Source organism: Synchiropus splendidus, chromosome 19, assembly GCF_027744825.2.
Source record: "Synchiropus splendidus isolate RoL2022-P1 chromosome 19, RoL_Sspl_1.0, whole genome shotgun sequence".
NCBI classification, from domain to species: Eukaryota; Metazoa; Chordata; class Actinopteri; order Syngnathiformes; family Callionymidae; genus Synchiropus; species Synchiropus splendidus.
In genome coordinates this window covers 10,969,469-10,994,445 of record NC_071352.1, presented here as the reverse complement: position 1 = coordinate 10,994,445, position 24,977 = coordinate 10,969,469, and the positions used below count along the sequence as shown (strand labels likewise).

Here is a 24,977-nt window from a genome sequence, read left to right as displayed (position 1 = left end):
GCCACGCGGGACTGGTACCGGATAGGGACATCATTGTTATCAATATGAATCATGAATGTGGTGTGTGTGATACACTTGCCAGAGGATGGTGGACTGAACTCTCTCAGCAGGGGGGCGGAGTTCCCCTCCTTTTAAAAAAAAAAATTTTTATTGTGCACTTAAATTAACAAACAAACCCAATATGGCCTCCAGAGCCGAGCGATGGTGAGATTTTTTTTTTTATCGTGCGTGATTCCGAAAAAACACACACATGAAAGTGCTCATGGTGGAGAGCGGGAATAGAGTCCGAGTTGTTCCCTGGCAGCTCCCAGATCAGTTGACTTTGTGATCCGTTCAGTTCTAATCCTGAGAACAGTCGCTGGACTCGGCCCAAACACTGTACCTCTCGCATTCCTCGGAGTCAAGCTGTCTAATGCTATCTCAGCTGACTCCCCCCCACGAAGCCCCTGCAGCCACAAAGCTCTCGCTCCGCCTGCCTTGTGATATTCTGTCGACTTCAGAGCCGGCTAATTGTTGCTGACGTGGCAGAAAAAGGATGCACCTGCGCACAACAGGTGTTTATGCCCTTAAGTCTGGGGAAAGCCATTTTGTTGCCTGGCTGCGTCGGAGAGATTTATCGTGCACTGCTGCGGGTTTAATCTTGTGAAATGGTGCGAGGGGAAACCTGTAACCGAGGATGGAAATAATCATGGCTCGCATTCCTCAGAGCTCGCATCAGATCTATCATAATGGAAAATCAATATCAAGAAAACTCGGGGTTTGGGCTCAAAGAGCGCAGTAATGGAATGCTGACGGCAGATATGGAACACATGTCTGCTACTCCTTGGCTGAGTTTGGTTTCATTTCATCTCCTTCATTGCTACATAATGCTAGCTGCTGCTAGCTTCAAACAATAATCTACTGAAGACTCACAATTGAAATGAAATGATATATATATATATATATATACACTGTAAAGTTTGCTCTCCAGAAACTGGGAACCTTTGTAAGTTCACAAGTTCCTGGTCCACTGATCACACTGTCGCACAAGACACGTGGCAGCTAGGATGATAACAACAACAACAAACATGGAGGAATCCTGAACAAAAGCAAACAAAAGCATCTGTTTGCTTTGGTTCAGGGAGGTTTTTCACTACACAATGTTCCAGGGTTTCCACTACTCTGAATGGACTTGGAATTCTTATACAAATATTTTCAAGACATTGAAAGAGCTTTAGTTTAAATAAGGTGATATCAAAATTTGAATATAGCCACCATTGTGATTTACTGTGCTATTATAAAACTGATGCAAAATAAACAATATTTGGTTGTTTAAATGTATGTATTGATCCATCATTTGATTCAATAATATATATATATATATATATATATATATATATATATATATATATATATCCACCAAAACAACCGTCTAACACAAGCTTCACGCTTTAATAATACATCTTAAATAATGTATTAATAATTTATCATTTATTCCATCAGTGAGGTGGTGGGAGATTAAAAAGTTTGTCAGAGTTCAAGGTTATTTCACCATAAAGGTCTGTCTCTTGGCTCTGAAAATGAAGACGAACATGTTTGCCCATCTATATGAAACATTATTTTACTCAGCAAGGGTTGAGTTCCTCTTCTTTAAAAGCCGAATTAAAGATGAAGAGTCAGCTGAAGGGGATAAACTCATTGAGAAGACAACGGAAAAAGGTGAGCTCTCAGTAGAGAACAAGGTAAACATGCACAGGATCATCCACGAAACGCATGTAGATGTCAGTTCTGGCAGAGGAGAGGCGGATCTGGAGAGTGGAGTTGGCTTCTGTCTCAAAAACCTGGCAGTTGTGATGGTCGGATGTTACTTGTACATACAAAATACATTAGTGTTGGGTTCACGAGGCTTCTTGAAACAGTGTCCTTATTTTCAGAGTAGGTGGTGCTCTTGGTTTGAAAACTATATGTGAGCTTTCGTTGAAACGGATAATGCGGCAGACGTTGCCATCTACTGGACTCACCGTTTCATGAAACATCATCGATCCATCACTAGTATGAATTACATAGTAATACTACCAATAATAACCATAATGACAGTTATACAAAAGACGTAAGGAGGCGGAGTCATGATAGAATTCCTCGCCAAAATCCATCTAATTGACCTTTGAGTTGATGGCAAGAAGCAGGACGTCAAAACAAACTACCACTCCAAATATGAAGATGCTGCAGGCAAGCATGTGCTCACACACACAAAAAGTCAACTGGAATTAAGGCTACAAGTGTGTTTTAGATGAGACTAGATGAGACTGTTTGCCGTCTTTTGTTCCTAAGCGCCAGGTGATGTTTGAATTCTGAGTTGAGAAAGTACGTTTTCAGTAGCAGCAGTCACTGAAGTGACTGGGATCTCACTGGATTACAGCGCTTTCCCCTGGTGAGACCATTAATAAAACCCTTTTCATCAGACACGTGCTGCTCACCGCAGTTCTGAGCTGGTTGAGTTTCATGACAAAGCCTGTCAGTCTCATATCCACAGGTGTGCAATCGCTCCCATCTTATGACATCAGGGAGGGAGGGGAGCAGAGGAACATTTTTGTGCGGAGGATTAAGGTTGTTTGTGGGGAGATAAGACACGGACGGATCACAGCACTGTTCAATGTATCTGCCAGAACCAGCAGCAGCAGCGGCAGCGGCGGCGGCTGCCAGCCAACATTCCTGGGGATCAACACCAGCTGCACACTCCCATCTTCCTCCCCTGCTGCCAGACTTGAAGAACACTCCAGGAGGAGTTCTCATCATGTAACATCTCACTCCGCCGGCGCTTTGACCCCTGACCTGTTGCACTTGGCGTAATAAACACCGACGCTTCTCCGTTTGCTGGAGGACAAATCAGCCGAGTTGATTCATGGAAAAACGAGGACACCTAGTGGCGTTTAGCTGAATTAAAAGTAGGAACTCATCTTATTATGGACTCAAGTTTCCGATTATTTGAGTTGAGCGTGACGTCATCTGGTCTGGTTGATCTAAGGGTGTAAATTGTGACCCATCATTTTGTCAGAACGTTCTATGTTGAAGCATGGAAGAAGAGGATGTCTGGCTCCGGTCGACCTCTTGGGTCTCTGTGTGAGGTCTTCCCCACTTTCTCTCTCTGCTGTTGCCGTTTAGAATCCCGTAGCAGCTCAGTGGTGTCTCGGTCCAGGAGCAGCTGGATGGAGTGCTTTGGTAACCCCACCTCATTGGAGAAGAAATACACATCTTGGGATGGTGGTGTTGACAAGCTTACTCCAAGGAAGCTTCGCATTTTCGATGACAGCCGACACCTGGTCAAACAAGTCCTCTACCCGTGTTGGTCCTATCAGGGACTCCATTGTCAAAAACTCCTCCATTATTTCTAAAGTGTCGTTGACACCTCGGATAAAAATGAGGAGCTGAGCAGTGACGTCGTTGCTTTCATCCGGTGCTAAAGAGTTCAATGTGAATGACTCTGTCTTTTTTAAGCTACTGGTGATACCTTCATCTATTTGTTTCACACGGCGAGTCACTGTCCATCGTGCTAAATTGATTTTCTCAAATTTGGCACAAAATACCGGCTGTCTCCACCATATATTCTTGTAAAAACTCGCCCCCAAGCAGACGTTTGCTGGCCTTTGCTGTTATGAACAGAATCAATTTTCCTCCTTTACTCCTTGCTTATATTCCGGTGCGGCTTATTGCGCGTAAAATACGGTGATAGGCCAACGCTTCACCTCAACCAAGCCAATCGACAGTGCGGCATGTAGTGGGAAAACATCAGAATGGTATGGAAAATAAAACATTAACAATGTTTATTCATTTATTTTTTTCAAGTTCGGCAGGCCGGATTGAAACGTTTAACGGGCCACATGTGGCCCCCGGGCCGTAGTTTGCCCACGTCTGCTCTAAACGATACTTATGTGGGAGCAGAAGTAGTTGTCTGCGATGAACTGGTCAGAGGTCGCACTCCCACACGGGTCACTTCACGTTTATTCGCTGTCAATACATGAGAAAAAAATGATCTCTCGAAGGCATATTTTCCTTTTTTTTAACTTGGTTTTAATACGCGAGTGTCGGGCCACTTGACACGGTCATGATGAGACGAAGATGGGCAGGTGGAGAGGCTGCCTTAGTTGCGATACATGAATAGGAAGTTCGACTTTTTGACCATAGTCACCAACCTTCACTTAAAAAAAGATAAAAAGGACAATTGAAAAACATGGACGTAACGTAACGTAACATAACGCAACACAACGCAACGCAACGTAACGTAACGTAACGTAACGTAACGTAACGCAACGTAACGTAACGTAACGTAACGTAACGTAACGTAACGTAACAATAAATATTATATTACAAAACATGTGAAAATGATGATGCATTTACTTCTCTTCCAGTTTTATTTTTTATTTATTAGGGACTGGAAATTATCTTGAAAAAAATATCAATGAGTGAAATTAGTTACATTTAGAGCTGAACTTGTAATGGATAGTAAAAGTTTAAAAGTATAAAATAGGTATTTATGTAGAAAATATTCTTCATGAGTAAGTATTATTTCACTCTATACTCAGTTTATTGAACTATAAATGACAAGTATGAACAAAACATGCAAATAAAGGGATATATTGTGGTTAAAAAAATCTTTTCCTATTTATGGACAAGAAAAGTACAATTATTTGAAATTAATATAGCAATAATTTCTCCTGAAATCAACAACTTAAACAAGATATATTTAGAGTTGAACCGGTTATGAATAGCACAAAAACAAAAAACGGGGGTTATATATACGGAGCAACAAGAGGAAAAAGAAAAGTATGTTTCCAATTTCTGAAGTCTTTCAATTGGCTGGAATTCCGAAAACATATCTGAAATTGAGAAGTTTTAAAAAAAAGAAAAGTAGTAAAAAAAAAAAAAATCTCAATATTATAAGAAAGAAGCATAAAAACAGCCATTTTACTTTCTTAAAGATAATGTGAAGTGCAGTGACCAGGCGAGGACTTCATGTGTTCATATTCATGTTGACGCCAGACTGATGGCTGTGAAGGCTCCAGCTGAGGGCACAACTCCTCCGACTGAAGTGACTGAACACCGACCTCAGGGCAAAGACGTCCACATATGATGATACACCTGCGCCCGCACACCATTCAATACTGCTCTAATTCAACCTGCATCGACGGAACTCTGGTGTCCTGCTGGCACTTACTTGTGTCCTCCAGCTAATCTAATTTGGGATCAGCCCTTTTAGAAGCGTGGAAAGCAGCGTGACCGTGCCGCGCTGTGTCTTGTGCCCTTCTGATCTCTCACAGAACATAATAAACACTCCTTTTTCTTCGTGGAGGGAGGACGTTTTTTTTTTTTTTTTTTTTTTTTTTTAAGATGGCCAGGTCTCTGCTGTGGAGAGGTCACACACCGGAGAGTCAAGGGCAGTGAAATAATGGCGACCAGAGGAAGGTCACTCTGAAAAGTCTGCCTGACGGAAGGTTTATTTCTGGACAATGATGAGTGTGGATGAGTGTGGAAGAGCAGGGATGAGGATCGGCACGCTTGTTTGACACGAGTGGTGACTCGCACAAATCAAAACCTGAATTTCTAAATGCTTCAGTGTTGGAACTACAATTTAATTTAAATTTTCTTTTTATTCTCAGAGAAATACTACATTACATAGTATATATTTAGCATTTTCAAATACAATACAAATATAACAAATAGAACATCCGACTTACCACCTGCTCGACTTGTATCCACCCGTACTTATGACCACGGCCAGCAGATGCTTATTTTTTTTTTTTTATTCAATGTCTGGCACCGCAGCATGTAGCAGCCTGGCAACGCGTATGCTAGTTATGGCAGCCAGCTGGCATCATGTACGACAGTTACGTCTGTAAACAGCTTGGTATATAATAGTTTTCAATGGAAAAAGTTGCTTAAAAAAGCAACAGATTGACATCGTGTCTCCTATACAGTAGAACCTATAACCCTGGGGTCGGCATTTTGAATGGCATTCCATCCTTGCGTCCAATCAGACTTATGACCGGTTGGTCGGAACCGATCCCGGTCATCAATCGGATGTTACTTGTACATACAAAATACATTAGTGTTGTGTTCATGAGGCTTCATGAAACAGTGTCCTTATTTTCAGAGTAGGCGGTGCTCTTGGTTTGAAAATTATGTGAGCTTTCGTTGAAACGGATAATGCGGCAGACGTTGCCATCTACTGGACTCATGTTTCATGAAAGCTCATCGGTCCATCACTAGTATGTATTACGTAGTAATACCACCAATAATAACCATAATGACAGTAATAAAAGAAATAATTTTGCTGATCGTAATGATTAGTTAATACAAATAGCAATAACAGCAGTGTTGTATAATACAATGTCAAGAATGAAATGTAATGTTTTATGAAATATAAAGACAAGAGAAATCCATCAGACTAACTCACCTCCATCAATTCCCATTATTCTCTCACTCTTGGCCTGCAAACATTTCTTGGGAACCTCATATTGGGTTGTCTTTTTGCTTCACCTCCTCCGAATCCCCGGCAACCAACCTCGTCTTCTGTCTCCGTCCTTTGTCAGTCTGTTAAGCTAAAACCCCAAAAACAGGCGCCAGAAATTCACATGCCCTGAATTGTTGTGTTCCCAGAATTATTAAAAATTGAATCATAAATAACAATTGAAAAAGAGAGCAGAAGTGTTGATATCATCTTTATTCAAGGCCACAGACATCTTTCTAAGGTCGAATCCAAGAAACAGCAACACAGGCATTTACAGTTCAAAGACAAATAAATCACTTCAACAATAACAAAGTCAATGTGCTCGGCCTCCGAAGATCCAGCTCACCTGTGCCCCCTTCGATACCACAAATCAAATTCGACTTCCTAATGTTAACACTTCAAAATGCATCCAAGAGTCACAGAACCAGTTTGTCACAGTCTGACGTGCTTCAAACCTGAAAAATGATCACAGTCGGATCCTCATAAATGTGTTTCATTTAAGTACCTCCTCTGAAACTTGAACCTGTTTCTCCATTGGGCTGTAGTACAATAACGCAGTCAGACAAACGGTGACAAGGTCCTCCAGGGCAGATATGTTTCGGTGTTGTCACAGCTCCACGGCTAATAGAAAGCACTGACATCTACGATGAAGTCACATCATGCTCAAAACGTCGTCGGTGACACAAGAAGTTTGGTGCGATAAGTTTTTCATGCTACACTTTTCCTTCCCAAACCCCCAAAATAAGTCTCTTCAGTAAAGGTGTGCTATCAAAAGGACTACATTCACGTATAATATGTTCCGCTTCCTTGGCCACAAACAAAGAATGCGCGTGTGTGGTCTCTTTCACAATCCACCAGTTTCAGTCTAAAATATTTCCTCATAAATCCCATCCATTTCAACAGGTTTTTGACGTTTCTGGACCTCATCTGTGTGTTCAGAAATTATTTCGTTCTAAATATATTGAAATGTATTCATATATATGTTTAAAAATTCAACTTTTAAAATACATTTTCTCTCATTTTAAAATACATAGAGAATTATTCTGTGTGTGTGTGTGTATATATATATATATATATATATATATATATATATATATATATATAGCTTTTTCATTTACTCCTTAAACCTGTCAGTCTTCACTACTAATGCTGTAGGTGTCTGTCGGCTGCCAGATGGAGTCACTTCAGTTCCTGATGGACACTGTCGGGGGACGACAATGTCCAACAGCTCGCGGAGTTCACAAACAAACACACAAACAAACAGGAGCATCTGCTGTCTCAGCGACGTCGCCATGGCAACTAAGACACATTGATTTCTTTGGAATTACTCGGAGAGCAGACGAGCGGGTCATGGGCAGCTTGTTGGTGCACCTGAGGAGGGAACGCTTCCCTGACTGACCCGGGCAGAGGAGCTGGCGGAGAGCAAGAGGCGGTTGGGTTCTTGTCACCTCGCTCCCATCACTGGCCCCTTTTTTGGTGCTTCAGCAGCAGCTGGCGAAACTAGGTGTACATTATCTCTGATACTGCTTCAAAAGGAAGAAGTAGTCTGGATGCAAAATTGAACCAGAAAAGAAGGGGATGTGGGAGGAAAACTTATCGATGTGAAGGTGAAGAAACTTCACTGCCATGTGCTGGAGGTGATGACAGGATGGACCTTTAGTCCGAGACGCAAAAGCAGCAATGGGTTGATGAGGTTTCATGAAACGTCCCAATAGTGTCCCAATATTCATGGTGTGAGGTTTCATTTGCAATGGCTAAAAGACTGAGCCAGCAACCTCAGCTAGGTTGAGACTCGGATGCAGAGATGGATCAAACCACATCATGGACTTCATAAATGGAGTGGACGATGAGTGTCTCCTCTCTTCTCTCATCATGACCTGCTTTCACTAACCAGGCACATCAGTGTGTAAAACGGTGGTTCCCTCTGACTGGAGGCCAAAGTGCAGGCAGGTTCAGCATCTGTCAACATCATCTCAAAAAAGGAGCCAAAACAGACGGCGAGCCCTTTCAAGAGTGAACAGGGAGGTGAGAGCTAACTGTCCGTTCCGGTCTCTGTTAGACAAGCCAGCTAAAATAAGCCCAAAGAGCAAAAACATAACCTGTTGCCAGGCAACCAGGAGCAGCTTTGGGACACGCTTGTATGAAGTTGTGTTACGTTTCCTCGCACATCCGTCTTTTATTGCCTCATACGGCGAAGATGAAACCTCACCCCGTGCCAATGACAGCATTGGTACCAGAAGGTCTAAGGTCTGGTGGGAGAGTGAGAAAATGAATGTGTAATAATAATAATAATAATAAATTTATTATTATTTAAAACAGTCAAATTTTGATTTTTATTTTAATCAGAAATTGGGAAATGTACCATAGAGTTGAAATACACTGCACCAATAAAGTCACTAAGCAAATGAAAAGACAAAAAATTATGTAGAAATTCTCCAATAGTGGGGAGGGCTTGTGGTTTGGTGGATCCAGTTCATCACTGTGCGACCTTCAACTCTCGCTGGATCAGTTTGCAACTGAGTGTGAAGCGGCTGGCATGAGGATCAGCAAGTCTGAAGCCATGGTTCTCAACCGGAAACGGGTGGACTGCTCTCTACAGGTAAGGAATGAGTTCAATTGCCTCAAGTGGAGAAGTTTAAGTATGTTGAGGTCTTGTTCTTGAGTGGGGAGGTAAAGAAGTAGGAGATTGTTCAGGCAAATTGGTGAAGCAGGGGTGTTGCAGTCGCTCTACCACACTGTTGTGTGTAAGATAGAGCTGAGCCAAAAGGAAAAACACTCTATTTACCGATCAATCTTGGTCCCAACCCTTACATATGGTCATGACTGAAAGAATGAGATCCAGGAAACAAGCGTCTCTCCGATGGGCGGCGGGCGTCTCCCTTAGAGAGAGGGTGAAAAGTTCTGTCACTCAGGAGAGACTCAGAGTAGAGCTGTTGCTTCTCTGCATTGAGAGGAGTCAGCTGAGGTGGCTCGGGCATCTCTTGAGGATGCCCCCTGGACGCCTCCCTTTGGAGGTGTTCCAGGCAGGGCCAGCTGGGAGAAGAGCTTTTGGTGTGGCCTTCTAAAGCTGCTGCCCCCCGACCCGGTAATGGATAAGCGAAAGAGCATGGATGGATGGAGGGATACTCCAATATTCCAATAAATAAAGTTTATAACACAGAGCAGAAACACAATGATAACCCACCATATTGAACAAATAAGAACCATTAGAATACAGCTATACTCAGAGTGACCTTTCTTGACCACTGCGGATGTGAAATGGACCCAACTGTGCCTTGTCACGTTAGATTTTTGTGAATAAAATCATGACACTAACGCTCCAAAAATAGTATTAAAAAAATCAAAGAAAGAGCAATGGCCTTCTTTTCATCTTGTCAAATAAGAAATAAATATTTAGCTAAAAATATTTATGTAAATTATTATTATTTTGTGACGATTAACAAAAACAACGTGAAGCTAAGCAAATCAATGAATATTAAACATTGTCTACTGGTCAGAAGGATGATCCATACAGTGCAGAATATGAAATACTCATCCCTGCATGAAGTAAGGATCTCCCTCCATTACATTGTTGTGAATCAATAACACATTAAGAATAAACGGCAAGTCTTATGTGACAAAACACTGAGCCAAAAACAGACTCACAGATGAGCACAGCTCCCTGAAATGTCTCCAACTGGCAGCCATGATTCAGCTCATGTCAAGTATCATACTAAACAATGTGAAGGATCAAAGAACTGCAGTGAAATGTTTTGTTTCATGCAACTCAAAGAAAAAAGAAAACACCACGCGAGTTCCTGTGTGATACAGTTTTCACTAGTTCACCAAACATCTTTTTAAACAAAGATTTTCCACACAACATTCTGAGCTCCATCAAGCAAAACAATTCCTCTAAACACTGCTGCTCACTTATGCCTCGTAGGTCCTAAATATACGACGCAACTCATGTGATCAAACTCAATACTGGAATGCTCTTAGTTCGGTGAACAAGCGCTGCTATGATACTGCGATGCAGTCACTGCCGTCTGACTGCATAATCTGGTTGGATGTTTGCCCTTCTGTGTGTAGAAACGTGATTCAGACAGTGTTTCTGCGTCAATACTGCAGCTCCCACTAACACTTTGCTCGGTGATAAAGGTGCTTCTGTGAAAAGAGCCACTTCCTTCATGGCGTCACGGTTTGGTCATGATGCGTACAGCTTGCTCTGAAAGCCACAGTGTGATGTGTTCCACGTCTCAATCTGAGGTATAGACTGCCACTCTCTACGGCCACAAAATAAACTATCATATCAAACCAGTACAATAACTTCAATACAAAAAATAGACTACTGACATTTAGGATTAACTACCCATTAAATCCTAAAATATATGTGGAGGTGAGACGGGCTGCACAGTGACAGGATGTTTTTATTATTTTTCTTGTCGTTTGGTTGGATCACTATAACTGTGTATGAGGGACATGGAAGATTCAAAGGATATTCTGAGCCGCGATAACTTCATCCTGCTGCTGCAACTAAACAAAGATGGCGACTACTCAGAGGAGATTTTGTGGAAAAAAATAACAAGCCATAAAAGCAAGGAAACAAAACAGCGACGTAGAGGGCGGCATAGCACCTCTCGGTACGCCAAAACAAAAGCCTTTAGCTTCTTTGCGAAAATTAGTTTTGCCAGTATCTGTGCCTTTCATGCTACTTTCACAGTACTTTAATACCTTCAACACTTTCAATTGGTTGCGTTTTGAGTTTTAGTTTTGTAATTCAAAGGTATCACATTTTTGCTACTATTCAATGCTAAGCTACTTTAGCCAAAATTAACTCCGCCAAGAGGATAGTATTTCACTAGTGTTGGTTTTGATAGGTTCGACACTGACCAACAGTAAAGAGATTTAGTGGTGTTCTCTAGCTTCAGGTGGATTCAGGAAGATTCTGGTTCCGTTACTCATTGCATGGCTTCTCCAACATGCTGTGCCTCTCGCAGCTTTTAAGACACAGGATTCAATCCAATTATAAAAATGTATCTACTTGTCGACAAAGTGTTCTTGTTCATTTGACAGTTCATTCAGGCCACAACGAACTATAAAACGTTCAAATCCTGGTAGGTAACTTCATTTTTGTAGTCTCCCATCATGGAAGCTGTTTTTTTGACCTGATAAATGCTATGTGCCGTGAAATGAGCTGCTTGGCAGGAGCACGCCGTGCTTTTCTAACAGCTACAGTAGGGTCACGACTGCTCAAGAAATAGCCCTTATCCATGTCCAACTATTTTTATCGACAAACTGCAATATTTAAAAAATATATCTGTGAGAATGAAGCAGGAGAATTCACTTCATTTAAGCTATCGGCGGCCTCAAAGGAATATCATCAATAAAAGATTGAGGTTGGCAGAACTCTCCTGCTGATGTAGAAACACGAGTTCACTCATTAGATTAGTACACAGTTGTGTCCATGTTGCATCAGGTGTAGCTTTGAAACTGTTTCTTTAGAGACAATGTTAAACATTCACAATAACTAAGATGTTGTCACTGCTTACTGATGCTGCTATCTGTCAGGTTTTACCTTTCGGTTTTCTAGTTACTTGAAGGGAATTGAAAAGCTCAGATATATGCTCTTTGAAATCTTCATTGTCCCCAGTACATCATGATAACTGACTGATCAAACAGTAACACTGAATATCATTGAGAGCCCCACCTCCCCCCCCCCCCAACTGTAAGGTGTGTAAACATTGTACCGGTACAAGAAGCACACGACAGGTGGCGAGGAAACAGCAACCGTGGCTGGCGACCCCTCACTCCTCCTCCATCGACTTCTCGATCTCCTTCAGCCTGCGGACAAACTCCTGAGCCTCTCTGTCCCCGACACGGGCGTCCAGCATCCTCATGATTGGCTTCTCTGGTGGCGAGAGCAAACAGATGAGAGCGCGGCCAACACCTGACACAGGGATCTTAAGATTGAAAGGCTTTTCACGCTGAATTGGAGAAGTAATTGGAAAAACCAGACCTCCCCCCCTCTGGAAATGTCAGTATTAAATTTGAGGGGAACTGTACCGCTGGGTTTGCTGCGAGAGAGGTGGAGGATGAACGGCTGGACGCTCTTCCCAGCCGCCGTAGCGTTCGGTCTTCCGGGCCAGCAGAAGTCGCTGAGCGGAGCGACGGCCTCCCCGGCGAAGTCGTTGGTGGACAGCCAGTCGTAGTCCATGACGATGAAGTTCAGACAAGCAAATCTGTGTCGGTACTGTTCAGGACTCACATGGCTACACACAATTTTAGTACCTAAACATGCATCCCAGAGCAATAGATGGTTCACTCACAAATAAAAAAGCTCATCGAACACCGGGTGCAACGTTTTCAGCTTCACTTGTGTGCGTTGACTCTTGGCCAGAGGGAAGAGGTGGTGAGGACAGAGCTCCACGATGACAAACGGGTCACTTAAACCTGCACAAGTTCGGACCTTAATGTGATTTATTGTTTCTCTGAAACGCTTCTCTCAGTTCTTCCTCTTGTCACGTAACATGGTCTGTAGCATCATCTTAATGTGGTGGTCAAGACTGCAATTTCATACTTCACAGTTAGAAGAGCACCCTGGTTTTCCAAGCATACTTTGGTACTTCCACATCATAATCAATAATGTTTCCTCAGCTGAAGCTAATGGAGTTGACTAATCTATAACGTTGGTTATTGTTTGCACGCTGCTTCTCTCTTGATCAATAAGTCGCCAATTGAGATGTTAAGTGCTGGTTCCTATTTAAAAATATATAAATCAATCTTAAGTTACATTTTTGTTAAAAGCCAGGGTTATTTTTTTCACGCTTAAGTAGGTTTATTTTCATTTTCCACTCTGATAATAACGGTTTTGTTCTGTACTGTGGCGCACATAAATTTATATATCATAACCTCGATAAGTACAATGGTGGAAAAACTGTTTTGGAACGGCCATAAAATACAGGCTCAAATATCAATACTGTGGAATAGCTTAGAAAGTTACGGCTGAATTAAACAGAGTTTTAATGTCAGTTCTCGACATTCGTATCAATGTCAACAAACAGATCAATGAAACACAATCAAATGAACATTTAGTGGCTGTGCCATCAGCAAACTGTAGAGCTCTAATCCTGACTGACATGCTCCCCGCGAGCCTTTCACACTGTGAAGGGCTCATCGTGTCCCGTTCTCCTTAGACAGCGGCTTTCAATTCCTCTGTTTACATGGACATTTTGGTGAATAAAATTCAACATGAGGGACACAATTCGATGCAGCAGCAGCTACAGTCATTAGGCTTAGTTTCATCCGGGTCAAGATCCCAGTCCCGGCGAATGTTTCTGCAACATAATGACCTCTCTAAATTGGTGTTGCTCTCTGCCAGGTCATTGCAGCGTGCGCTCCTCTTGTTTTTTATGACTACAGCTGCATCCAATTCACAATGACATGTTTGTCATCTGATTTCTATGAACTACCAGTGTCATGTTTCCGTTCTCTTTTGCTTTTATTTTGTTATTTCCTGTGTTCCGGTGTCTCGTCTCTTCACAGCAGCGCAGCTGGGTCCCATTCCGCTGATCAGACTGCACTGACATCAACACCTGGGCTCCAGTCTGTGCTGTCAGATGGTTGCTTCGCGTCCTCACAGTAAACTCTCTCTCGAGCCTCCGTTCTCTCGTGCTCCCGTTTTATATTTCTGCCGCCTCCTTCGTTGGTTCTCTTCGCTCCGATTTCTGCTTTCTCGCTTCTCTCCATTAGATTGTGAGTGCTTTGTTTAACTCACCCTCGGTTTTTCCTCTCGTCATAGTTATTCCTTCTGTGTGAGTGTGTGTGTGTAGAACCACCACCAAGTGCTTTCTGTTATTTGGGCCTTGTGAGTTAATCTCCGAGTGCGTTTGCGTTGTCCCTGTTAGTTAGCCCTGATTATAATCCACCTCTTTTCTGTATCAGGTTTTTCCCCTGCCCTTGAGTGTATTTCCGTTCTAGTGTTCCTGTTCGTCTTTTGTGTTCTTGCGTAATTGTGAATAAACCTTGTTAAATCTACCCTCAATCTCCCGAGTGTTCTGTCAGCCTGCAACATTCCAGAAACTGGTTCTGATCCCACAGACAGTCATGACAACCAGACTACAAATAGCGATGGTTTTACCATTGGCGTCCAGTGCGATGATGTCGGCGGCGTGCAGTATCTCCACCGTCAACCTCTGCTCTGGAGCGTCATAGTAACACTTCACACTGATCCGGCCAAAGCGCGTGTGTTTGAGTGTTTTCTGACCCGAGGAAAAAAAAAAAAAAAAAAGTCATTACCTCACACGTCCGTCTATAAATGGCAGCAGTCACTCGCCGATGAAAGATGTTCAATTTGAGGTGGGATAACAGACGACTGGATCAATACTACTCAGTCCAATTGAAGGTAATCAGCTGTCAGACAGACGAACAAACCTGATGGGAAATCTTCTCCAGGTAGTACTGTTCGATTAGCTCAAAAGATGAGCACTTGTTCAGCCGGAGCTCCTCATCCAGCCCCTGACGCAAAAAAAAAAAGACCCACCTTTAACAATGCCTCCAACTTGGAATCCAACTAAGAAGATTCTAAATACCTTATAGTCCCCACTTTTCATATCTTCTACTAAAAGGCCATTTCCTTTCGCGTGGAAGAACTGCAACAAAGTCTACAACAACATATGAATCTCTGCTGTTTCAACTGGTTAAACTTCACCACATTGATGTCAAGAAAGATATTTTTGTTCACACGGTCTGCGCTAAAGCTAATTAAATGTGTCTGCAGCTGCTGAACACATTTCTCATTCTCATTTCATTTGAGTGACAGCCGCTCACCTCCACTGTGTACTGAAAGCGGTTGTAGAACTCCACCTGAACGCCGCGATTGTCTGTCACTGCATCCAGGATCATGCGTAGCAGCAGCTCCCACATGCTCTGCAGAACTCTGTCAGCGTGAGAATGACATATTCTGTTACCAAAAGTTCAACTGAATCATAATAAGTACGCAAACATTATTGGATTGACACTGCCATGAGAAACTATTTCGGTCTTTTCAGATTGCTTTAAAATATACTACATTCAACTGTTGCGTTTTCAACAGTGTTCACTGCATAAGCTGCACAAGTCATCGATGAATCCTTCAGAACCTTCCTGGATGCAGTTAATAATCTGGCTCACCACCAAAATTTGAGACAGACCAAAGCAGTAGCTCCTTAATATACAGTATATAATTGCACAGCCCATCCATAGTGATCTAGTTGTGGAGGCTGTGACCTCAGAAGCCTCCTCTGGCACATCTGGGAGAATTGAGTGGCATTATGAGGACAAACACGACGCATAACCTTCCCCTGTGATCTGGGTCTTTTGAGCTGGAAATGCCTTGAACACCTCAGGGTCAAGACCCAAGCACCAGCGGATGCACACCATTTCTGAATACAATTTTAAATGTATCAGTTTTTTTTACTATTTTTAAAGAAGTTGCATAAATAGTCAAGAACATATTTACATACATTTCATTTTCATATCAAAGAAAGTTAGTGTTTACAGCAGATGACGGATATTTTTGGCATTATTTTAATGTTTCAGTTTGCTTTTCAGATAATAATAATAAAACAAATAACAACACAATTTCCCATCATGTAATAGGCTGATCACCAAACAGAAAGCTCTAAATAGTTCATTCATTGCAAACAGCAATTCTATACTCGCTTACCAAACACTTTTAAAGAACCAAAAACTTGTATGCAGACATTGGAGCTGAACCGCAGCGTTGCCAAGACGGCGGTCAAAACCAGCGTATCATACTTTGACACCATGGACAACAAAGAAATTATTAAATTATGAAGAAACGGGTGATACATGGGTCGGAAAGTCAAAATCATTTCCACTAGTCCACTGCCAACTCTGAAATTGGAGATTTGTGTTGCCAGATTTTCCTTCAAGAATTGGGGAATAGGTTGCCAGAAATACGTCAGTTCATTTCTCCCTCACGCCACATTGATATATTTGAAAAAAGACATTCTGTTACATCACGTTGTCGATAACCACCAGGTATTTTTTCTTTGCTTTTTGGCTTTCTTTGTCTGGTTATACCGGCAGAGCGTCTTCTTAATGAAGACCACTTCCACGCCAGCAAGACTAATAGATCAGGTGCTTTAACTCCTCCTGTCTGATCCATCTATCTTCTGGAAATGAATTCAAGCTGAAAAGGCAGTTGGGTACGGAGCTCTTGTTTGAACCTCTTGCCGTTACTTTGGGCTGATTGTAAATGGACGCAGCGTGTTCTGAGGGACATGGATGATTGTTGAGGCTCAAATATCACACAGATTGATTGTGGTTTAACGATTGTTGCTATGACAACCAACTAAATCTTCGTGCAGATGAGAGCACGGTTGGTATTTACAGCCAAATCAAAAGCCTCAAGTGCTCTAGGTATGTTGACTGAACACAGTCACCCTGTATGGAATCTTGATGATATAAGAATATTTTTATTGCTACACTACAGTTTTACACTCCAGCCTACAGTACACCCCTTCACAATAACAACAAGTAAAACTACTTGCTCAGATCCTCACTTTTATCATCAGTGTGGCATGTGCCGAGGTACCGAATGTGTGTGTGTGTGTGTTGGAAAAACATGCCAGAGTACCTGCCGTAATTATGTTCCAGTCCAACAGTGTCACATTTACAGTGGAATAGCGGGTAATTACCTCGTGAGATTCTCCTTCACAAGTTGTTCAGTGAGGATGGCCATCGTGTCTTGTAAGTACTTCATGAGAGGCGCGGCAGCCTGGAGAAAAGGTTAGACGTTACACAAGAGGAGCGAAGAGAGAAGAACATGAAAGCGCCGCAACGCACGTCATCGTTGTTGATGGAGTCAGGAGAGAGGCTGATGTGCTGGATGTAGCGTCGAAGCTCCGGTTGCATCTGCGGAGAGATGATGTGCGAAACAGAAGAGTGTGCTCAGATGGTTTCAAAGTTGAGGCTCACTGATTGATTTCCTCACAATTCACTTTTCATCTCTCACCGCGGCAGACTTCATTTCAACATAAATGAGGATCAGGCCCAAACTATTAGTGTCTGGCTGTCGAAAAAACATCTCAGTTCTGTTTGAGCGGCTACATTTTTTAATGTGAAACTGAAAGGCTTCCAATGAGAGGTTACATTACATGCTACACTTCTTGGAATAAATCAGGTTGATGACGAAAGAAAGAACACACATTATTATTCATTTACTACATATATGTCCTGGGAACAAGTTCATAAAAGCCAAAATCTAGATGAACGTGCTTGAAATCAGTCACGGAATAGACACTTCTTGCAGTGCATTAGGCATAGAAAGCCTACCCTTGATAAAATTTGAGACTTTAAAAGCAACTCCAAACTATTTTTCTAAAATCATATCAGTACTAGAGAACATTTCAGTACAAAATGTATCATCCCAGGAACCCAAAATGTACCTGCTTCTGCCTTAAAAATGTGAGAAAATAGCTCAACAATTTGTGAACTCACAAGATCATAATTCCACCGCCAACAATTTATGCAGCATAACAGACTCATCACAATGTGCTGCTCTTTCTTTTTTAAATAATGTATTACCCCATCTGCACATAAATGATCAGGAGACTATTTGAAAGACAGTTTGAGATGTATTTTTATCTTCATTAATGTGCTATTTCGCAACTCGAAAGTGACATGATCATAAAAAGACCATCACATCTATTGCATTATCCAGACGAGCTGCAGTTTTTCAGCCTTGTCAGTTTCGCCTGAAGGATGCTTGTTGACTTCCAAAAGTTGAAAACAACAAAGGCAATTCAGATGAAATATTTTCAACAACTGGATCAAAACACAAACACGCATATACTGACAGCTAAGTTCAAGACTTAACAAGAAGGCCAATTAAGCTAACAGCTAACAAGTTGAACCTGATCAAACTCCACGTTTGATACTGACTTTTTATTCCAATTTTTAGATGTGTTCAAAATAACTTGACAAGTTATGGAGGGATCTGGATGGAATCTCAAGGAAACGTGAAATGACAACAAGGAACAAATGACTAAATTTTGGGGGTGATTTGGATCATTTTTCAATTTTCAATTCAGGCACAAGACATACACACTTCCAAAGTCTCCATACTCCCTGGTGGTCTAAGGGCGAGGATTTGGTGCTCTCCCCAGGGGATTAAGTTTTAGTTCTCTGAAGGATTCTTCACTAGCAGAGGAGTGCTTTTATAGTGTAACTAGTCCAGCTAGCGCCAAATGAATAGACTACACATCAACAAGAAAAGATGCCGTTCCTCTGTGACGCACCTTGTCAGTGAGGACTGTGATCAGGCGCTTGGCTTCCCTCTGCAGGTCCTGGTCCATGTTGAAAAGCTGTCCATTTAGAGCCTTGTACACCTGATCTTTCCCCTCCACGCCGCATGACTCCTCCATGGCCCGCTCCACGCCTGACCAGTCCAGGTCGCGGGGCAGGTGACTCAGGAAGACGCGCACGTGTTCTGCGTCATTGAGTGCGATGCAGAGCTAGCGGATAGCAAGGAGGAGCAGCAGAAGAGGAGAGACAGAGGACAGAGGTGGAGAAAGGAAGACGGAGAAGAAGCAGGGCTACAGAGAAGTGGAGGAATGGAGTGCTGGTGTAAATGACGAGACTAGAAGCTGTGCTTGAGGAGAAGTGATCTCCAGCTGAGCGTTGAGCGATTCCAGAGGAAATTTTTGTAGACTTGCACAGAGAGAGTGCCCTTCTCTGCTTTGTCCTGCTCCAGGCATTACCTGCACTATGAAGCTCTTGTGGTCCCGACCCAGCTGGACCCTCTCAATCTTGCGCGTTAGCATCTCTGAGTAGCAGACGGCTTCGCTGCAGAAATTCTGACAGAGAAAGAAAAACCTCAAATAGCGCACCTTTGGAGCCAGGAGTACTTACTGAAGCACTTACATCGGTCAACCGTGTGACAAAAATAAAAGCCCCCGCCGAGTCTGGCCAGGCCAGCTGCTGCCAGATCTCTCGCACCTGGCTGAAACATGTGGTCACCTCCACTGCTGAGGAGCTGTGTTTGGCACTCGGGACTGGCTCAAGCTATAAAATACAGATGAACATAGGACAAGGACACTTTGTGAACATTTGAAAGGAACGGATTCGAGACGCATTTGATATTTTTTGCAATTCCTGCATGTACTTTAAGAGGTAAAACTACACCGCATCAAACAGTTCAGTAGAGCATGTAATCCACTCAGTCGATGATGCATGAATCAGGAGTACTCAAAGAGGCTGTGACCTGTTATCTGTTATCTGTTATGAACCAGGAAGTGTCACACTGAAAGACTGTGAGCAGATACAAAACTTATAAGGGGAAGGAAGCTATGTCTGTAACCACTAATAGCTACATTTGAACGCCTCAGTTACAAAGCTTACAGGCTAAATAAAGAAAAAAAAATCATCATTTCAATCCTTGTGCACTTTATCTGCAGTGTTACTTGAAGATGTCATCAAATGTTGTTAAATTAAAGTCACTATTATGATAGAAAACAAATTTGAAAGTTATTTTTTAAGCTAGAATGCCAGTGTAGTTTCATGTTTTTGTCTCACTCAGAACCATGCAGCAACAGACACCAGAAGAGAGACCATTTTGCTGCTCACTTGCTCAGTACAATTACTTGTAGTTAAAAAACGACTGACATTACACTTATTAATAGGCGGAAAACTGAATGATAAAAAGGTAAATAAGAAAGCTCTACCAAGGGGAGTGTTGGTTTGTCAATTTGTCTGTGTCTAAAATAACGTTACGGACAGATTTTTCAGGCTGTGATCTGGATCAGGAATGCTTGTTTTGAAGGATACTTTACCAATAAAAATGTCTGTTCCTTTCATTCCACAACCATAAAATAACCCAACATGAACCCAAGTGAGCTGTATGAAATGATAAATACTGATGAAGTCGATCTACACAAAGAATAAACTGGTAAGTCGAAGCAGTTTCTTATGATACATCATAGAAATATTTGAGATCAGCAGCCACCTACCTTGTCAGTCTCCACAGCTTTACACATCCTGTCACATGATCTGTCATGAACTATCTGCAGATACTTGTGGATAGAGGACTTGAACCAGTTGTGAAAGCCTGTCAGCGCCAGCATTTTAGCATCCCTGCAACACACAATATACTCCTTTTAATAAAAGCCTGAGCCGGGTTTGAACTTTCCCTGACATTTTAAAGGAGGAACTCAGAGCATAGTGTGATTTTATGAGCAGTTATTTTAGCTGATGACCAACTTGAGAGGGAGAAAGTCGCGGAAGCCTTTGAGGATTTTCAGGGATATGAAGAGTTCAAAGATGGCTTCTCCCATGGCCTGAGTTAGTCTGGAACTTTCCTGCTCCAAAGTTCCACAAACTCGCTCCATCGCTACGTTGACGTCATCGGCAACCTGGGGCCACACAAACAGCAGCACTTGAAATTAAAACGGCTCTCATGATAACTCACTGAAACCCAGGGTTTAATAACGCACCAGTTTCTCCAGTTGTCTGTACAATATGCTGAAATAATCTACTTTCACTGCACTGTAACAACACAAGAGGAGATTTAACATTAAACATTTCACAAAAAACGCCCAAGAAATCTAGTTGAAAACACATTTAACCTGTAGAAGAGTTTGTTGTAGACATTCTGGCCTCTTTGTACATCCCCACACACTGCATCGACTATTAAGACCAGCTTCCTCAGCTGCTCCTCCAGTGTCTACAGAATGAAAAACATCTTAAAATAGACACCAACAACAGGAGGAAGACAAAATTGCTCTTAATACGTACTCCGTCCTCTGGCTTATGTCGTGCAATTAGGCTCTCATACCACTCTGCTGTACCTTTCTGTTGAGAATAACATGCTTTTAACAGTGCGTATAGTGAGGAATTCAATATCAGCAGGACAAAAACATAAACATTAGTAGTTTATTAAAGAGCAGTTAAATATAACACAGTTTGGATCAAGTGGAAAATTAAAGACTGCAACATCACTTGACATTAGAAACACATTTTTGTAACAGATAACAGTCTTAAATGAAGACAATTCTCTCACTTACTTTTATTGTTATAACTGAAAACTGTTGCTATCATTACATAGAAACCTGCAATGCTATTTTCATCAAGTCTAAACAAAAAAATTTTTACCAATCGATGATACCTGTGGCGTACCTCAAGGGTCAGTCTTGGGATACTGTATTTTGTGTTACATGCCCTCGATCCCTCTGATTTTTCTCGTCTTTTTTTTTTTTTTTAGCAAAACATTTATGATGACTGAGTTCTAAATCTGTATTTCCATCGAGAATAACAAAGTCAAATATATAATATATTATTATGGAGTGCCATAATAAGGTTATAGAGAGAGCGAAGAAGAATGAAGAAGAATTTCTGTTCAAATCTCTATTTCCAATTCCTTCTTTACGACCTGATCTTACACTGAGAAGTCATGTCCAGTGAAGCATCTTACTTACTTACTTACTATCAAATAATCAAAACACACTTCTGAATTTTTTCCCCCATGAAATGTTTTGAAATATGCTGCTACCGTACACGCTACTCCCAATAACTAGTCAATCAAAATCCATATTAAGGTTACATTTTAACAGTGCCATTTTACCTTAAGCGCAGTAACAATGTCCAGATGCAGTTCATTTCGGAGAGGACATACAGTTTTAAACGCCCGCATGTTCTGCATGTAGCCAATCCCCCTGGTACACAGAGACAAGATAATTATGATACAGTACACAACTGCTCACAGGCCAGTCGTGTCATATTGTGAACCCAACATCTTGTTTTAAAGACACGGTGAATAAGAAACGACAAAGAGTGTGTCAGCAGGACACACACGAACAATGTGTCGCATAAATGTGTGCTCCAAGACCATCACTATACATCAGAACATCCTGTTGTCCTAACACCGCTGTGTCTTAAAGAAGGCAACGTATGCTTCTTCTAAATCATGCCGCTGGAATACGTTTCAACTCTTCTGCCCATGTGCACCAGCTATCCCTGTCCAGAAAATGAGGCAGACACTTCCTTAATTAATAATTTGCATATAGATTTGCTGTTGGAGCCGCAGCTTGTGAGCTGCAGAAATGTCAGCTCAGAGAAAGAAGCACTTTCAACCTGTTTCATTCTGACTTTTTGAAAACAAATACAACACAGACTCACAGTAAACTGCCTTAAGTAATACTGTATGAATCACATTGAAGATAAAGATTATTCCATAGCTTTTGATACATGCTGCAGCAGCTATTAATAGCACTGCAATTAACAGATATTAGGGGCCAGGAATGCCAGCTCGATCACTTTCAAGGAAGCTTGTAAATATTCATACTCACACACCTACAAGGTTAATTACTGTCTAATTTTAATCCTAAAGCAATCACATTTCAGTCAGTATCTCCCGGAAGAAAAGAGAATACATCTGAGTCACTCCATCTTTTGCTTGTCTTTTTTGATGTCTATATTATATTAAACTCGAATGGCAGATTTTGAGAGCAGCGTATCTGCTCTAGATTGAGTACGAAAGTCCTTCTTTTTCTTTCAGCTTCTCCCTTCAGGGGTGGACACAGCAGATCCTCCTCCTCCATCTCCCCCTGTCCTCTGCTTCCTCTTCTCTCAAACCTACAAACCTCATGTCCTCCTTCACCACCTCCATAAATCCCCTCTTTGGCCTTCCTCTCCACCTTCTGCCTGGCAGTTCCAACCTCAACATCTTCCTACCAATGTACTGGCTCTCTCTCCTCTCTGCATGTCCAAACCATCTCCATCTAGCCTCTCTGACTTTGTCTCCTAAACACCTGACATGTGCTGTCCCTCTGATCTACTGCTCCCTCAAAGAAAAAATGTAACATCTTTTTGGCGACCTGTGCCCTGTTTTCTGGATTGAGCACCAGCCCCCCATAATGTCTGTGAAAGTTAGATTAGATGTTAGATGATTCCACGTTGTGAGTTTGTTGTGTTCTTGTCGAGAACAACTACAACAGAACATATATATTTTCTGAATAATCCAGAATCGTAACACTGTTGCGAATGGCAGAATGGCATCATACAATTCATGTGTGACCTGACACTCTCACTCAAGCACTGGCAAGCAGAATTGTCCCACATGCCTCATGAGATGCTTAGAAATAAGAACCAATGGCTGTATTAGCTTTGCATGAGTGTGTGAGCCAGCGCAAACACAGTCTGAACACGGGTGGCACCGATCACTCCGTGAGACTTCTCGTATGTTCAGGAATGGATGCAGATTATGATAGTTCGAATGTCTCAGCAAAATGTGTTTTCTTTCATTTAAAAACAACAGCTGAGCTTGATTTTTTTGTTGTAGCTCACGTACAACAAAATCATGTTCAGTTCACCACTTTTGGAAATGAGTGATCATTTGTATTGTTACATCTGGCTGTTCTGGTGAAAGGTCAAGCATGTTGTTGATGACACCGGTCACTGCTTGATGCGATGTGATGGGGGTGTGACTTTACCTCAGCATGAGCTCGTAGCGCGTAATGGCTGCAGCGCTGGTGCAGGGGAAAACCTGCCGCATGTTCTTCATCAGGCACAGACAGTGCTCAGAGTACAGCCTGAAGCTGTCTGACAGCTGCCTCTCCTGGACACAGGAAGGGCCCTCAGTTACCGCTTCAAGTACTCACGCTGTGAGACATTTTTGGTTGGACCAAAAACCTTCATGAATGTCAGTGAAGAGCTGAGCTAATGAGGTGATCGCTCCTTGATGACGACATGTTTCTGCTTTCTATCTTTCCAGAGGAAGGTGAGTGAGACCTACCAGGTCTCCTCTCACAGCGGGAGGGTCCCACTCTGCATCGATGGTCCTCAGGAGGCGCAGCAGCAGGGAGTAGCACACTCTCTGCGTTCGATGATGGCTGCTGTAGCACTGCCAGCGGCTGCGCGCGAACATAAAAACATTGGCCTTTTACATGATGATAATGTGGTAATGCTCATATTCGGTCAATTCTATTTCACGTTCAACACTCACATAATGGCCTGCTGAAGAGGTGACAGATCTGTTTGCACAGCGTGGTGGGTCAGAACCGTCCATGCTGGGGGGCTCACTTGCCCGTTCCAGTTATAAGGCTCCCTCTATTATTAGAATCACATTTGTCTTTATTGATAATGAAAGTAAATCAAAGCAAAACTTAAACAGCAGACACTCTCTGAAAACACACATTTGTTTCTACTGTTGCAGTGCATTATGGAGAAGCATAGGATAGGACAATATGCACCATGCATAATAAGAACGTGATTCATTGGCAGTCAAGATGGCCGCCGCACAACTAACTTGATTGAGGTTGCACTGCTATGTTGATTTGTGAAATGTTATGTATCTGAAAATTTTCATATTTTATAGTTACATTTTTTAATTATAAAACTTAAGGTAAACTTCACCTTAACGTGCGCATGCTCATACTCCACGATCTGACACAGCAGTTTCTTGTGAATGGCAGTGTTGGATTCTTTCTTTGAGAAAGCCGTGTCTCTCTGTGATCAA

The 24,977-nt window shown here is 42.1% G+C and overlaps 1 protein-coding gene across 1 annotated transcript in view; it reads right to left on the bottom strand.

Annotated features, from left to right (window-relative positions):
* Window positions 1–12,201: 12,201 nt before the first annotated feature.
* Window positions 12,202–24,977, bottom strand: part of baiap3 (BAI1 associated protein 3) — a 33,092-nt gene continuing 20,316 nt past the window's right edge. Inside the window, exons 13-34 of the mRNA XM_053851666.1 lie at window positions 24,875–24,967; window positions 24,465–24,568; window positions 24,255–24,372; window positions 23,953–24,077; window positions 22,086–22,176; window positions 21,260–21,316; window positions 21,091–21,188; window positions 20,959–21,010; window positions 20,726–20,877; window positions 20,476–20,599; window positions 19,391–19,531; window positions 19,228–19,323; window positions 18,766–18,981; window positions 17,312–17,380; window positions 17,164–17,243; window positions 15,290–15,398; window positions 15,052–15,123; window positions 14,894–14,977; window positions 14,601–14,721; window positions 12,790–12,913; window positions 12,527–12,732; window positions 12,202–12,371 (exon numbers count right to left, since the gene is read on the bottom strand). Of these exons, the coding sequence (XP_053707641.1) occupies window positions 12,268–12,371; window positions 12,527–12,732; window positions 12,790–12,913; window positions 14,601–14,721; window positions 14,894–14,977; window positions 15,052–15,123; window positions 15,290–15,398; window positions 17,164–17,243; window positions 17,312–17,380; window positions 18,766–18,981; window positions 19,228–19,323; window positions 19,391–19,531; window positions 20,476–20,599; window positions 20,726–20,877; window positions 20,959–21,010; window positions 21,091–21,188; window positions 21,260–21,316; window positions 22,086–22,176; window positions 23,953–24,077; window positions 24,255–24,372; window positions 24,465–24,568; window positions 24,875–24,967 (2,436 nt within the window). The 3' untranslated portion in view covers window positions 12,202–12,267. The remainder of the gene's footprint in view (window positions 12,372–12,526; window positions 12,733–12,789; window positions 12,914–14,600; window positions 14,722–14,893; window positions 14,978–15,051; window positions 15,124–15,289; window positions 15,399–17,163; window positions 17,244–17,311; window positions 17,381–18,765; window positions 18,982–19,227; window positions 19,324–19,390; window positions 19,532–20,475; window positions 20,600–20,725; window positions 20,878–20,958; window positions 21,011–21,090; window positions 21,189–21,259; window positions 21,317–22,085; window positions 22,177–23,952; window positions 24,078–24,254; window positions 24,373–24,464; window positions 24,569–24,874; window positions 24,968–24,977) is intronic.